This window comes from Crocuta crocuta, unplaced genomic scaffold (genome assembly GCF_008692635.1).
Source record: "Crocuta crocuta isolate KB4526 unplaced genomic scaffold, BGI_CrCroc_1.0 scaffold214, whole genome shotgun sequence".
NCBI classification, from domain to species: Eukaryota; Metazoa; Chordata; class Mammalia; order Carnivora; family Hyaenidae; genus Crocuta; species Crocuta crocuta.
In genome coordinates, this window is record NW_027529999.1 from 289,440 (window position 1) to 302,622 (window position 13,183).

At 56.8% G+C, this 13,183-nt stretch overlaps 3 protein-coding genes across 3 annotated transcripts in view; 1 reads left to right on the plus strand and 2 right to left on the minus strand.

Annotated features, from left to right (window-relative positions):
* The window catches only part of LCK (LCK proto-oncogene, Src family tyrosine kinase), a 22,878-nt gene extending 20,612 nt beyond the window's left edge, over positions 1-2,266 (minus strand). The window contains exon 1 of the mRNA XM_077763522.1: positions 2,150-2,266. The gene's annotated coding sequence lies outside the window, so the exon portion shown is untranslated. The remainder of the gene's footprint in view (positions 1-2,149) is intronic.
* Positions 2,267-4,140: 1,874 nt separating this feature from the next.
* Positions 4,141-5,622, minus strand: FAM167B (family with sequence similarity 167 member B). Its single transcript, XM_077763501.1, has 2 exons — positions 5,190-5,622; positions 4,141-4,492 (listed from the first exon to the last, which is right to left on the minus strand). The coding sequence occupies exons 1-2, from the start codon at positions 5,448-5,450 to the stop codon at positions 4,262-4,264; spliced, it is 492 nt and encodes a 163-aa protein (XP_077619627.1). The 5' UTR covers positions 5,451-5,622; the 3' UTR covers positions 4,141-4,261.
* Positions 5,623-7,783: 2,161 nt separating this feature from the next.
* Positions 7,784-13,179, plus strand: LOC144231135 (myotubularin-related protein 9-like). The gene is given in 11 exon segments (XM_077763525.1): positions 7,784-8,051; positions 8,231-8,339; positions 8,581-8,706; positions 8,822-8,982; positions 9,194-9,433; positions 10,802-10,963; positions 11,140-11,281; positions 11,364-11,584; positions 12,403-12,554; positions 12,636-12,676; positions 12,678-13,179. Coding segments are annotated over 11 exon segments (1,644 nt in total). The 5' UTR covers positions 7,784-7,866; the 3' UTR covers positions 12,783-13,179.
* The last annotated feature ends 4 nt before the right edge of the window (positions 13,180-13,183 follow it).

Sequence of the window (13,183 nt, forward strand, 5' to 3'; positions counted from 1 at the left end):
CAGTGTGTGTTGTGTGTGTAGAACCCGATTGTGCTTCTGCCCACATATGCACACATGCCATTTCTGATGCTATGTCTGGTGTTTGGGGTAGGGAGTGTGTGTGTGTGTGTGTGTGTGTGTGTGTGTGTGTGAGGCTGCTAGGGGACTGTCCTCTAAGGTAGACCCTGTGGCTCAGCCTAGAATTCTCACACCCACCGTACACAGGAAACAAGCTCATTTGCAAACCATACCACAAGTGTGAGGGGATGGGCGGCTCACCGGCCTGCCAAGGTGCTGAGTAGGTGTAATTCTGGGTGTGAACAGCCCTCCATTTGGTGCACCATTTACAGGAGGAGGGCCTGCCTAACCTCTGTTAAGCACCTACTGTGTGTGAAGTACAACCCCGGTACACGATAGGCCCCACAAGCAGTCTGTAAGGGGAACATTTATTATTGCCTCTTCACAGATTAATGATCTGGAGTTTGGAGTCAGGAGAGGCACAGTCAATACAGTTCGAGGAAACGCCAGCCCCGGAACCGTACCTGGGCCGGCCTGACTCTGACACCCGTGTTGTTTGCGCTGCACCATACCCATCGACTCTGTTGTCTGGTCTTGCTCTGCCCTCATGGTACCCAAGACGCAGAAACCAGGAACAGTGGCCTTGGCTCATGCCATAGGGGCTTTCCAAAATGGGCCTTTGTCCTTCTCAGAACTGTGTTAACTCTTCCAGGGAGCCTTCCAGATCACCCCAGGGAAGCCTGTATTTTGAGCCTTCATTGAGTCTCGTTCTATTACCCCATTACTTGGCCCTTTACCCTTTGTGAAGAACCTCTGTCCCTGAGTCCGGAGGGCAAGGGGCCCAGAGTCATCTATCAGCACATGCTGGCTGGATGAGGGGTGCACGTCCAGGGTGCAGATGCCCCTTCCCCCGAAGCACAGAGAGAGCCAGCATGTTCTCCCACAAAAGGCTGCAGGCATTGGGCTTGGCGACAAGAGAAAGGCTGGGACACGCTGACTAGGTGGAAATCGTGTGTCAAGGAAAAACTCCAGTGGCAGAGGGTGGGGTAGGGAAAACCTGGAAAGTCTGGCTCACGCGGGGATGCCCCCTCCCCATAAACTTAGAAAGTGAGGGGGTGGGCAGGTAGCTGACTCTGCCTACCTGGACCTCCACCTTCCTGGGGTTTGAAGCAGCAATCCACGGTACCAACTGGCCCTATACGTGCGATGTGTGTGTTGGGGTGGGGGGGAGGTTGCTGAGGCCAGAGGGAGCAAGGGCGGAGAGGGACATCCGATGACACTTGGCAGGGGCAGGAATGGAAACTTTCCAGATGGAAGTGTGGACGTTCCTTACCCAGGGCAGACTGCGCCCCTGTCTGGGATAAAAATAGCCCTTCCTCTGTCCTTCCCTTTCCATTCTCTGTCCTTCAACTTCCCAGCCTCTGGTCAGGTACTTCCGCCCTGGAGGCCCCATCCCAGATGATAAAGATACCCTCTCGAATCCACGTGCTCCCAACAGAAGACATCCCCAGCTCCCCAGCACTGCTGGTCACTGAGGCTAAAATCACTTCTCACATGTCCATCCAGATGCTCTGGGTGACTCCTCTCTCTCATTCTCTCTCTCTCTCTCTCTCTGAAGATGCTTGTCACTGAGGTCTGCCCCAGCCATCAGCAGGATTCCTGGGTGCCCCGACTCAAGCCTGACCACCCTGCTCCATGGGGGTTGGGGGCACTCCTAGCCTAGGCCACCACCCTCTCCCAGGGCCTGGCTCTGCCTCGCTGAGTGGCTGCGCTTGCCCTCTCTGGGCCTCAGGAGGCTCATCCGTCGTGGGATCAGGGACTGGACTTGTGGATTTCTGAAGGCCTTTTCGACACCTGACAGTACATGTGCCAGATCGCCAAGAAAAGTCTCCCAGGGAGGGAGGGAGCAAGGCAGACAGCGTGGCAGAGGTGAGAGCCAACGGCTACGCAGGGAGGAGGCACTCCAGCTGTACCCCACGCGGCCCACCTGACCTCTAGAGAGGCTTTCCTTTCCTGTCCCCCCTGCCTGTAGGGCTGCTGAATACCCAGGGGGCCCAGCCCCGTGGCCAGGGACAGCACCACCCTCCCCCAGTCAGGCATCCCCCTCCCCCCAGTCCCTAGAACCCTGTCTCCCCCCCTCCATCCTCCTTACCTGCCCAGCCCAGGAGCCCTTCGGCCCCATTCACATGGTCCTCCTGGCCTAGCCCGGCTGCACACACAGCTTCAGCTCCCCTCGCTGAGGTAGCCACCTCCTGTCTTCGCGCGCCCACGTCCCACCCTGACTTCCTGCCTCCTCCTAAGGGCTCCGCAGCCAACCGGGGCCCCAGCAGCCCAACCACAAGCCTCCAGCACCCCAAGCTTCCTCCTGCTGCTATAGCTCCCTGCTCCTCAGCCCCTGGGAGTCCTCTACATCTCCAGGCCACCCCAAGGGGGGCACTTGGAGCTGAAGACAGGGTATCTGATGGAGCCCTCCCCTCCTGCCCCCCAGGGGGACCTGGACAAGAGATTCAAGGGCAGCCTTTATACCTCAACGAGCAAGGGGCAAGCAGACACACGCTCAGTTTTTGGTGAAAGGCAAGTAGCACCGCTGTCACAGTCTGAGAGCTGAATGACCTTTTCGTTGCAGACTAGAGAGGGCACAGGTAACACTACTTTGGAGTCAGAGGAGAGGACGCTGTCCCTGTTAAATAGCTGGAGAGCAGACCACCCTATGTGACAGTCAGATGCCAGGCTAACACGGCTGCAAAAACAGTCGCGCCATCTCAGGGCCCGGGACAACCCCTTTATTCAAGTCAGAGGGTAGGCCAACCCCCTGCTGACAGACAGAATGTTGGACAACACGCCATCTCAGGAAGCAGGCAGGACAAGCCCCGTGTCTTCCAGATGACACGGAGGACAGGACAGCCCCCGCTAATTAGGGCCACACTTCTAACTCAGGGAGAGGCAAGGCCGCAGCCCCTGTTAGAAATGCAAGGCCTGCTACCATCTCCTGCAACAGGTGGGAGACAGACAAACACTCCCGCCCCGGCCCCCCCGCCCCCCCGCTGCAGGCAGCGGGCTGCTAGGATTTTCTGATGTAGGCAGGAGGCAGGAACCTTGTCACCAGCGGCAAGCAGGCCAACAATCTCCCTTTCCTCTGGGGCCAAGCTGAGGGTGGCACCCGTCATCGGCTAAGTGTCAGGTCACCGGTGTTATGAGGAACCCTGGGTGGCCTCTCTCAGGCACAAGAGCGGGGCCTCGACCCCACCCGGAGGGAAAACATAAATGTGTCACAGTCGTCACCACCGCCACCACCGCCACCAGAGCCTACACTTAGTGAACAGGTTGGGGGAGGGGAGCCCACAGAGCATTGTTGGGGTTTGTGAGGTGGAAGCTGATGCGGCCTGCACCTCAGCTGCAGAGGGAAGGGGGAGACAGGAAATGGGTGGGGGGAAGAGGAAGCCTGAGTTGGAAAGTCAGACAAAGAGGGTAATACAGAAACAAAGGCTGAGGAGATACAATGTGAAAAAAAGAAAAAAGAAAAAAAAAGGACCCGGTGACACAGAGCCTTGCACAGCCCATCTCTGGGCCTCAGCACAATGGTACTGATACCACGGGTGACAGCAAGGATAAGCAAGACATAGTTCAAGTTTATTGAGTGCTTCTTGTGCGTTGTCTCACTTACGACCTCCCCAACCACTTGTGGGGTAAGAAGTAGCCTTTCCAGTTTAGGGCGAAAGAAACAGTTGCAGGCTTCAGGGGCCTCCTCAGGGTCGGGTAGAAATGTACCGTGGAGCTGGCTTTCAACCCAGGTCCACCAGGCCCTGCATTCTCCAGCTGCCCGGTGACCTGTCACCTTCCATGGGGGTGATGTAGGATTGTAAGTTCTTTCCCAGCTCTGGTCTTGGTAAAATCGGGAGATAGAGCGGGAGCTAGGGGGAGATGGAGGTCCATCTGTTCACCTCCACCTGGGCCTTCTCTCCTGCAGTGTAATCCCTGGTCCCAGCTACGGATGACACATGGCGACTTCGGCCTGAATAAATGACTGCAGAGACCTTGATGAGAGGCAGAGAGGGTCTTTATTGAGGAGTTTGGGGATCTGCGAGCCTCTCCCCTTCTTTCAACTCCCCCCCCCACCATCCCCAAGCTAGGCCAGCAGGGGCTTTATGCTTCTGGAGAGCTGAGTAACCCCTCAACCCTCCCACCACTCTTTGCGAGGTACTGGCACCTCCGGGACACCACTCCCTTCCCCTTCCCAGGAGGTCTCAGGAGGCGCAGGTGTCGCTCAACAGAGGGTGAAGCGTCGGGCACTAATGTTCATGCGGGTGAGGCCGAGGTGCCGCAGCGGCGGGGCCAGGGCCAGGCCGGCGCCTGGCTCCAGCTCCAGCTCCAGCTCGGCCTCGTCCAGCAGCTCTTGGTGCAGGTGACAGGCTTGGTCCACCTTCAGCCGGTGCAGCTGGGCCCGCAGCCGAAGCAGCTGTCCCGCCAGCTGCCGGTCCTGAGCTTGCATCTCCCGCTGCGGCCGAGAGGGGGCGTGAGACTGCTGGCCTGGTCCTCAGCCACTTTCATCATTCTTCCCTTCCTGTCAACACCCTGGGTTTTCGCACTGGCTGTGGCCTCCCGGCCCCCTCTCGCCCCAGCTTGATCCCTCCCCGGCCCCCTCTTGCCCGAGCTTGATCCCTCCCCGTATCTCAGATCTCGCTCTAAAAGTAAATTAAGGAGAGATTGTTAAACAAATGCAGGTGCCTGGGGCCCCACCCCAGGTCAGCTGAGCGGAATCTCCAATTTGGAGCCTGGACATCTTTTTGTTGCACGTATTGGGTTATGAGCCACGTATGTAATGCTCGCCTCCTCACATTCTGCCTACGGTGTGGTCAGTGCCTCCTTCACTGCATCTTTGAGGTATATCAATTCCCAGAGTAGGGGAGGCCATGCCTTCCCCACCTATATCTGGTGCCAGGGCTCTGTCCCCAGGGCCACGGGAGGAGCCGGTAGTAGGTAGATTGGATGGAATGCTGCTTCGGCAAGGCTCTCTGGATAAAACATTGGACAAGTCCATCCATGGCTCCTCAGCCCCAGGACAAAGCAACAGGAGTGGGGAGTTGCTGGAGGTGAGGTCCATTCTCATCCCCTCTCCACACCCATTGTTCTTGGGTCCTAAGGATGACTGGCCCTGAGGCCCTCTGCAAGACCGCCCACTCCACCCGACTCACCAGCTCCTGTCTGAGCCACTCAAGGGCAGAGTCCATTGAGTCGAAGCCGCAGAGGGCCCCAGGACCCCCCAGCCCAGGTCTGGGTTGGGCCCTGTGCCAGGCCTGGCTCTGCACCCGGGCTGTCCACTCCAGATATGAGGGCCGTCGTGTCTGCAGCTGCAGCTTGGCCGTCAGTGCCTTCACAGAGTCCAGGCTCTCTTCCTCCTCATCCTCTTCATTCTCTTCACCTACTGCCTGGAATTTCAGTGGCCCAAGGGACATGGTGGGTTTGGGGTAAGGGACAGGGCAAGGCTGCAGCTCTGGGAACCTGGGAAAGGCTGGCAGTATTGCTGGGGAGAGGTGGCGAGAGCTGAGGGTGATGGAACTGTGCCGGGGAATGTGTGATGGTGAATGTTCAAGGTGGGTCTGGAAGGCTGAGTGTGTCAGGCTGGGTGAATAGAGGGGTATGGGAGGCTGTGTGTGCAAGGGCTGGGATTTTCCTGGCCTGCTAACTCAGGAGTCACGTGATGCCCATCCGGGTGGGGGCAGGAGGAGCCCCGTTCCTCCAGCCCCTTGGATGAATTTTATTGTGTTTGCCCAGAAGGAGACACCCAGTTCCCAGAACGGAAGCTGCTCCAGGATGAGAAAAGCATCATTCACACTAGAGTCTTGGCCTTCTTCCCAAGACCCAAGTTAAGGGGGTGGGGATTGGACAGAAGGCTGGTGAGCAGTCCCCCCCTCCCCCCCATCCTCACTCATGACCCTGGCCTTTTAGCAAAGGAACAGAACAAAGGAACAGGCCCATGAGTCAGGAGATCTGGGTTCTGCTGCTGGCTCTGCAAGACTTTGGACAAGTCACTGACTCTCTATTCGGGACAGATCAATGATTGATTTCAAGCTATACTTTAAGGAACTTTAGGTTCCCATGGAAATCCCTTAAGGACTGTGTATGGAATAAAGGCACAGCTGTAGAAGGGCTTCTAGACCCTCTCTCTTCCTGCCCCTTCCAGGGCTTCAACCAGAGCTCTTCCCTTTTTAAACTTTGTATTGAAGTATAACATGCACACAAAAAAATTCACATATTACAAATAAAGACATGCCTTGCTGAATTCTCCCAAACTGAATGCACTTAAATAAAGATATTCAGATAAAGAATATTACTACTGGGGCGCCTAGGTGGCTCAGTCTGACTTCGGCTCAGGTCATGATCTCACGGTTCATGGGTTCAATCCCGGCATCTGGTTCTGTGCTGAAAGCTCAGAGCCTGGAGCCTGTTTCAGATTCTGTGTCTCCCTCTCTCTCTGCCCCTCCCCTGCTCATGCTTGTCTCAAAAATAAACTATAAAAAAGATTTTTAAAAAAGAGCATTACTAGCATCCAGGAAGTTCTCCTGGCCTGTCACTACTCTCCCGAGGGTAATGTTACCGTAATTTCTAACAGCAAAAAGAAAGTACACTTTTCATGTAGTTTCCAATGGTTCTCAAATCTCAGTGTGCATGGGAATCTCCTGAAAGCCTGTTAAAAGAGACAGAGGGGGTGGAGCCTGATAATGTGCATTTCTAAGGAATTCCCATTCCAGCTGGTCTGGAATTTTACAAGTTGTACTCTTTTATGTCTGGTTCCTTTCACAGATTATTCCAATTTTATGTTTATGTTATAGGTGTCCACTTATGATTTCTCTTCTGTGTGTGTGTGTGTGTGTATGCAAAACCCTTCTTTCAAAACACACACACACACACACACAGACACACACACACACACACACACACACACACACACACATCTGGAACCTAATTGACCAAAAGGCCCTTTGAAGTTTGAAGGCAAGAATCTTATTCTTAGCAATCAGCACTAAACAGAGTGTAGGCATCATTTAAGACATGAAAGAATAATTGGATGGATGGATAGATGGATAGATGGGTCCTCCAGTAAATTCTTTAAACTCTTGTAGTTTACCAGCTCAAGTGTGTGTCTCTTGCTAGACTGAAAATCCTAATGAGCAGAAGCTTCCCCAGTCATCCTTGGGTCATCTCACTAAGTACTGGACCCAGTTCAGTGTACAGGCAGTTCATATTTGGTGGAGGATGGAGTGATCAGAGATGAGGCTTCCAGGACAACACCAGAAGTGGTCCCCATAGAGGGCGCCCTCAGGCAGCGACTTCCAGCTGTGGTGGGGGAGGGGCGCCAGCTACACAGCTGCTTGCATTTAAGGTGGACTAAGGGATTTCCCCCACCCAGCCTCAGACGTAGGGCGAGGAAGTAGACAGTTCCCAGTTTCACGCCCACACTTTACAACCCCTTCCACCAGGGTACAAGAGAAGAGATGGTATTTTTCTTTCTTTTTTAAGTCAGCGAGTGTGGCAGCACCTGGGTTTTAAAAAAATTGTTGAGTGCCACCTGCGACCAAGGTAGGAAGTAAAGGGCTTTAAGCAAGACTATTCTTCCCATTTCACAGATGATGCCATTGAGGTTTCCTTAAAGCTTCTGGCTGTGCTCCTTGCTAAGAGTTGCTGGCAGTAGGAGGGGGAAATTCCTGTGAAACTGTTCGATCCCTTCCTCCAAGGGGCCTCCTTAACAGCTATCCTGCCGGCGTCGCCAGCTGCCCAGCCAGTTCCTGTCCCTTTCGCAACCCGCCCTCGCCCCGCCTGACGCTCCCGGGGTCTGTCTTTCTGCTGGGCCCCAGGCCCGGCTCGGGCGGAATGGAGTTCTCGGAGCTGATTCGTACCGCCCGGGCCCAAGCCAAGCTCCTGAGGGGTCCGGAGTCGCCCCCACTGCGTGGCACGCTGTGCCTCACCGGCCACCACCTGCTGCTGTCGCCAGGGCCCCAGGCGACTTCAGAGCTGTGGCTGCTGCTGTTGCGCAGCGTAGACTCTATGCAGAAGCGGTGAGACGTGGCAGGGGCGTCCCCGTAGTCGGGGAGCTAGCAGCTCCGGGAGGAGAGGGGGAAGGGCAAGCGCAGTTGGAGCCCGTGCACCCTTGCATTACGTCCAATCCTAAGAAAGTCATTTCTCCTCCCCTGGTGGGTGGGCGGGGGACACTAAGCCTAAGCCCGTCCATCCCCAGGGTCACGAGAGACTCTGGCATCATCACGCTGCGCTGTAAGGACCTCCGAGTGCTGCAGCTGGAAATAGAGGGCGCGGAAGCGTCGCTGGACATCGCCCGCTCCATCGAGGTACACAAGTAGTGCACCCGAGGCCCTTAAACTACCCCTACCCCGTAACGAGGGGGAGTAAACAGGGGCCACTGCGCAAGGGGACTCAGCATCCAGTGTTACCCTGGAACACAGCTAATGATAAGGGATGCAGGGTGGCCTGGAGTAAGTGCAGAGGAGGGAGCTGAGGAGCGAAAGGGGCTGGGAGGGTGCTGGTGAGATGATTCCGACTTTGCCCAGATCGCCCAACTTCCTTCCCCAGGCGCTGTCCTCCCTGGAATCGGTCATCACTTCCTTTCCGTTCTTCTACCGTCCCAAGGGCTTGAGATTGGGCGACGCCTGGCATTTCCACCCACCCGAACGCTACTACAAGCGAGTAGCTCGCGAGGTGGGTGCGGTCCTGGGGGCCCACGGTTGTGCGAGCGCCGCGCCTGGAAGGGCCGTGGGGTCCGGACACTCACTGGGTGCCCTAGACCTGGCCTTCGCCTCTCCCTGGGCCGCAGACCAACGCTTGGCGGTTGAGCGAGGCGAACGAGGTCTTCAGCTTGTGCCCCAGTTACCCCCGCGCGGTGATCGTGCCTCGCGCAGTGGNCCAATCCCGGGCGCCGCCCCCCGGCCGGTCGGGCCCGCTGAGCTAAGTCCCTTCTTTGTCAACCCTGGACTCGTCCACGGTCTACTCTTCGGGTCCCTTTCCCCTCCGACTACTACACGCCCGAGCCCGGGCACGGCGCCCGGCGAGTTCCGCTGCTAAGGCCCCTACGCTCCGGCCTGCCCCTGCCGGCTTTAGACCCGCCCTAGTGCGTAGACCCTCCCTAGGGGCTCCGGGAGTGGAGTCCCCAAGCCAAGGCTGGGTGGCTACGGCTTCCGGAGCGCAGTCCCGGTCCGCAGGTGCTGCTACGTTCCAGCCAGCCGCTGACTGGTCCCCAGAAAAGGCGCTGCGCTGAGGACGAGGAGCTGCTGCGAGCTGTGCTGGCGGGGGTTCGCCCTGGGGCCCGGGGCTTCATCGTGGACACGCGCTCGGCTCAGGCCGCCAAAGAGGCCCGCGTGACCGGCGGCGGTACCGAGGCCAAAGCCGCATACCCTGGCTGGAAACGGCTGCACCGGCCCCTGGAGAGGTGAAGGGTCTTCCCATCCTCTCCTAGGCGCTCTCCTACAGAACTCTCCGTGGACGGGGGGGGTTAGGGGGGGTAAGAGTAGGAATAGGGGGTGTCTTCCCCAGGAGCTGTCAGGCATTTCCGGGTAGCCATCCCGCCAGGTGGGCATCCCCACTTGCACACCCCCAATGACAGCTCACTCCTCTCCAGGCACCCCAACTTTGCCTGGAAAGAAAAAGTCTCTCTTTACATTAAACGGACTTTCTTCCAGGAACGACCTCAACACACACACACACACACACACACACACACACACACACACACACACACACCCCTCCCCATTGGTCCCAGCCCTGCCCCGAGGGCTGGACCTGCGCAGCTGTACCCATTCCCTGGGTCTCCAGGTGCTGGTAGTACAGAGAGGAGGTCCTAAGGGAGTTTTTGGGCTTTGAGGAAGCTCCCCTATCCAGAATACAAAACCGTTTATCCCTTTATTCAGCCACTGCTGACTGAGCACCAGGGGCTGAGATGGTGGCCAGCCCAGAGGTGGCTGGGAGATGAGCGGTAAATCGGCAGTTAGGATGCAGTGTGATCAGCAGCAGCACAGAGCAGGCGCCCCTCTCCTGTGTGCAGGTAGTGCAGAGAAAGCATCCCTTATACTGGACGCCGGAAAGGAGTTAGAGAGCAGGACATTGAACTGCGGAGCTCCTGGCCGTTTGTCCTGCTTGGGGAGCTGCGAGTGTGTCACTCTGGTGGGAGTAGAGAGTAGAGGGTAGAGAGAGATGGGGCTAAAGGGGTGACAGCGACCAGAGCAAAGGTCTTGAATGCCACGATTATGAGCTTAGACTTTAACCTGAAGGCAGAGGGAGCCATTGAAGGCTTTTAAACAGGGTTGGAAAAGTCTCCATTAGATTTTCTGGGGGGAGGTCACATGGGTGATCTTGAGCAGAGCAGTTTCTGGGAAGTAGGGGCAGATACCAGAATCCTAAAAGCATTGTGTTTCTCTCGTCAGACAGGGGCTCCCTAGGGAGTACTGTGCTGCTCCCATCAGATTGGGCGACTTCAAGGGTACCGTCAACACTTCAATCAAATTGGGGGTTTCCCATGGCATTGTTTCCCCCAGAGGGTTGAGTGACCTCTCCCCAGGTACCCCCCCCAACAGAGTAGGTCTCCCCCAAGGGGTCTTGGGTCTCCTCCAGCAGATTGGGGAATCCTCAAAGATACCAAATCATTCCCATCAGATTAGGTGAGCTCCCCAAAGGGTCCTGTGTCCCTCTTGTCGAAAGGGCTCCTCGGAGGGGTCCCTCGTTGGTCTGCAGCACTTGTTGCCAGGCTGTGCTCACCAGAGCTTGGGCTGGAGATGGGATGACCAGATTCCCACTTGTGCAGGGGACGGCCCCTACAGGAGAGCTTTGTGTGCTTGGTGGAGGCCTGCAGGGATGTGGAGCAGAGCATGGACTGCTGGCTCGGTCGACCAGAAGGCTGCCGCTGGCTGGCACATGTGAAAGAGGCACTGAGCACCGCCTGCCTAGCAGCCCAGGGCATGGAGAAGTAAGGCCCCGCCCTACAAGGCAGAGAACAGGGTGGACGGGCAGGGCTCTCAACCTCTGGGCACACAACCGAGTCTCAGTAAGCACATACAGCCTAGAAATGGGCCCATTCGATTCCTGGCCCAGCCACCCCCGCTGGGGAGGGACTGGCCACTGTTAATTAGTCCTGGCCCACAGGGAAGGGGCCTGCATCCTGGTACATGGGGCTGAAGGCACAGATAGCACGCTGCTTGTGACTTCGCTGGTCCAGCTCATCCTGGACCCCTTGAGCCGGACCATGGCTGGATTCCAGGAACTAGTGGAGCGGGAGTGGATCCAGGTAAGTGGACCCTCAGCCCCAGCCCTGCCCCTCCATCCAGAAACCCTGCTTCCTTGTGCCCATGGCTCTGCCCCCTTCCCAGGCCGGCCACCCCTTCCAGCTGCGCTGTGCCCACTCGGCCTTCTCCCATGCCCGCCCCAAGCACGAGGCACCCACCTTTCTCCTCTTCCTGGACTGCGTGTGGCAGCTGGGCCGCCAGTTTCCGCTGTCGCTGGAGTTTGGGGAGGGGCTGCTGTTGGCCCTGTTTGAGCACGCCTATGCCTCCCCTTTTGGCACCTTCCTCTGCAACAGCGAAAAGGAGAGGTGAGCTAAGGGGGTGTCAAGGTGGGCCAGGGGTCAGGCACAGGACGGGGGTCAGACACCTGCTGTGTCAGCACCTATGTCCCTAGAAGCCATCTTTCCCTTTTGAATGAGTTTCTCTTTGGGGAAAACTGGAGTGTTCTCTCCTCCCGTCTCCAAATCCCACCCTTCCTCCTAACTTCTGCAAACCCAGATTTGAATGGGTCTGAGGCCAATCCTACAGACCTACCCACTCTGTCCAGAGCCAAGGGCAAGTGCACCCCTAGCTTAAAAATGAGGACCTAAGGGGAAAGTTGCTGCAAAATAAATCATTTCTTTGCAGGGTTGATTCTAGTGAAGTACCAGTGTAGAGGCTGAACACTGAGTCATATTGTTTGGGCTTAACTTCCAGCGCCACCTCGGCCCTGCTGGGGGAATCCTAGGATTCCCACAGCTATAGTTCCCATCACCAGCTTTAAAAAATCACCAACATTCACTTGGGCCCATCCCCACTTTCTTGCTCTCCGCAGCCTCCTGTCCTCTAAGTATTTCCATGCTTTTGCCCACCTGGTGAACTTCTGACAGACCCAGCCCAAGTGGCACATTCTCGGTGTGCCCTCCGTGACGCTTCCAGGCAGAGCTAAACAGAACCCCTGAACAACTGGGGCTTTGACTTGTTCCACTTTATTCTAGTGCTCAGTACAGGATCTGACTGGAAAGAACATTTGCAGGAAAAAGGAAAGGTTATCACGGCCCCGGGATGGCTGTCACCCTACTAACCAGGGTCCCCAATCCAGAATCCCAGAAGGCAGAGCTGGAGTCTGGAAACTCACTCCCTACAGATGCCTGTGTGAAGTGAGGACTCGAACACACTCCTTGTGGTCTGGGCTCAACCAGCCAAAAGAGCAGCGGAAACTCCGGAACCCACTCTACGTCCCCAATCCCTTGGCCATCTGGCCCTCCGTGGAGCCCCAGAGCCTGCGACTCTGGCAAGGTGACCCCCCCCCCACCTTCTTCCCTGGGGAGCTCGCTATCCCCTCTGCTCAGCTTCCTTATCTGTCCTCCTCCTCCTCAGGCCTGTTTCTGCGCCGGATCCGCCCGCCTGAACCTTCAAGGGGCAGCATGGGAGGTGTGGCAAATAGTGACAGATAAGAAGACCAGAGCTCCTGGGGTGCCTGGGTGGCTCAGTGGGTTAAACGTCGGACTTTGGCTCAGGTCATGATCTCATGGTTCGTGGGTTTGAGCCCCGCCATCGGGTTCTGTGCTGACAGCTCAGAGCCTGGAGCCGGTTTTGGATTCTGTGTCTCCCTCCCTCCCTGCCCCTCCCCAACTCGTGCTCTCTCTCTCTCAAAAATAAATAAAACACAAAAACTAAAAAAGAAGATTGAGCTCCCTCAGCCAACAGTTTCAACCTCTGAGCCCCAATGTTAAGTGCTGGCTCCTTAGGCAGTGCCTGAGGCGTTCCTGAGACCTCTCCAGGTCCCTCGGCACCTCGGACCTTGGATGAGGGCACCCGTGAGCCAGCAGAGCCCGTGATACCGAAGCTCCAGGTCTGAAGTGTCCGTGTGTGGGGGAGAAGGTCCAAATTTTTAATAAAGATACCTGCGACTGGCATCAGCTCCC

Excerpts from the sequence above, each read along its gene's own strand:
- FAM167B (XM_077763501.1), bottom strand. The coding sequence starts at position 5,450 with ATGTCCCTTGGGCCACTGAAATTCCAGGCAGTAGGTGAAGAGAATGAA. Across the intron at positions 4,493-5,189 it reads AGTGGCTCAGACAGGAGCTG|CGGGAGATGCAAGCTCAGGA; the intron begins GTGAGTCGGGTG and ends TCTCGGCCGCAG.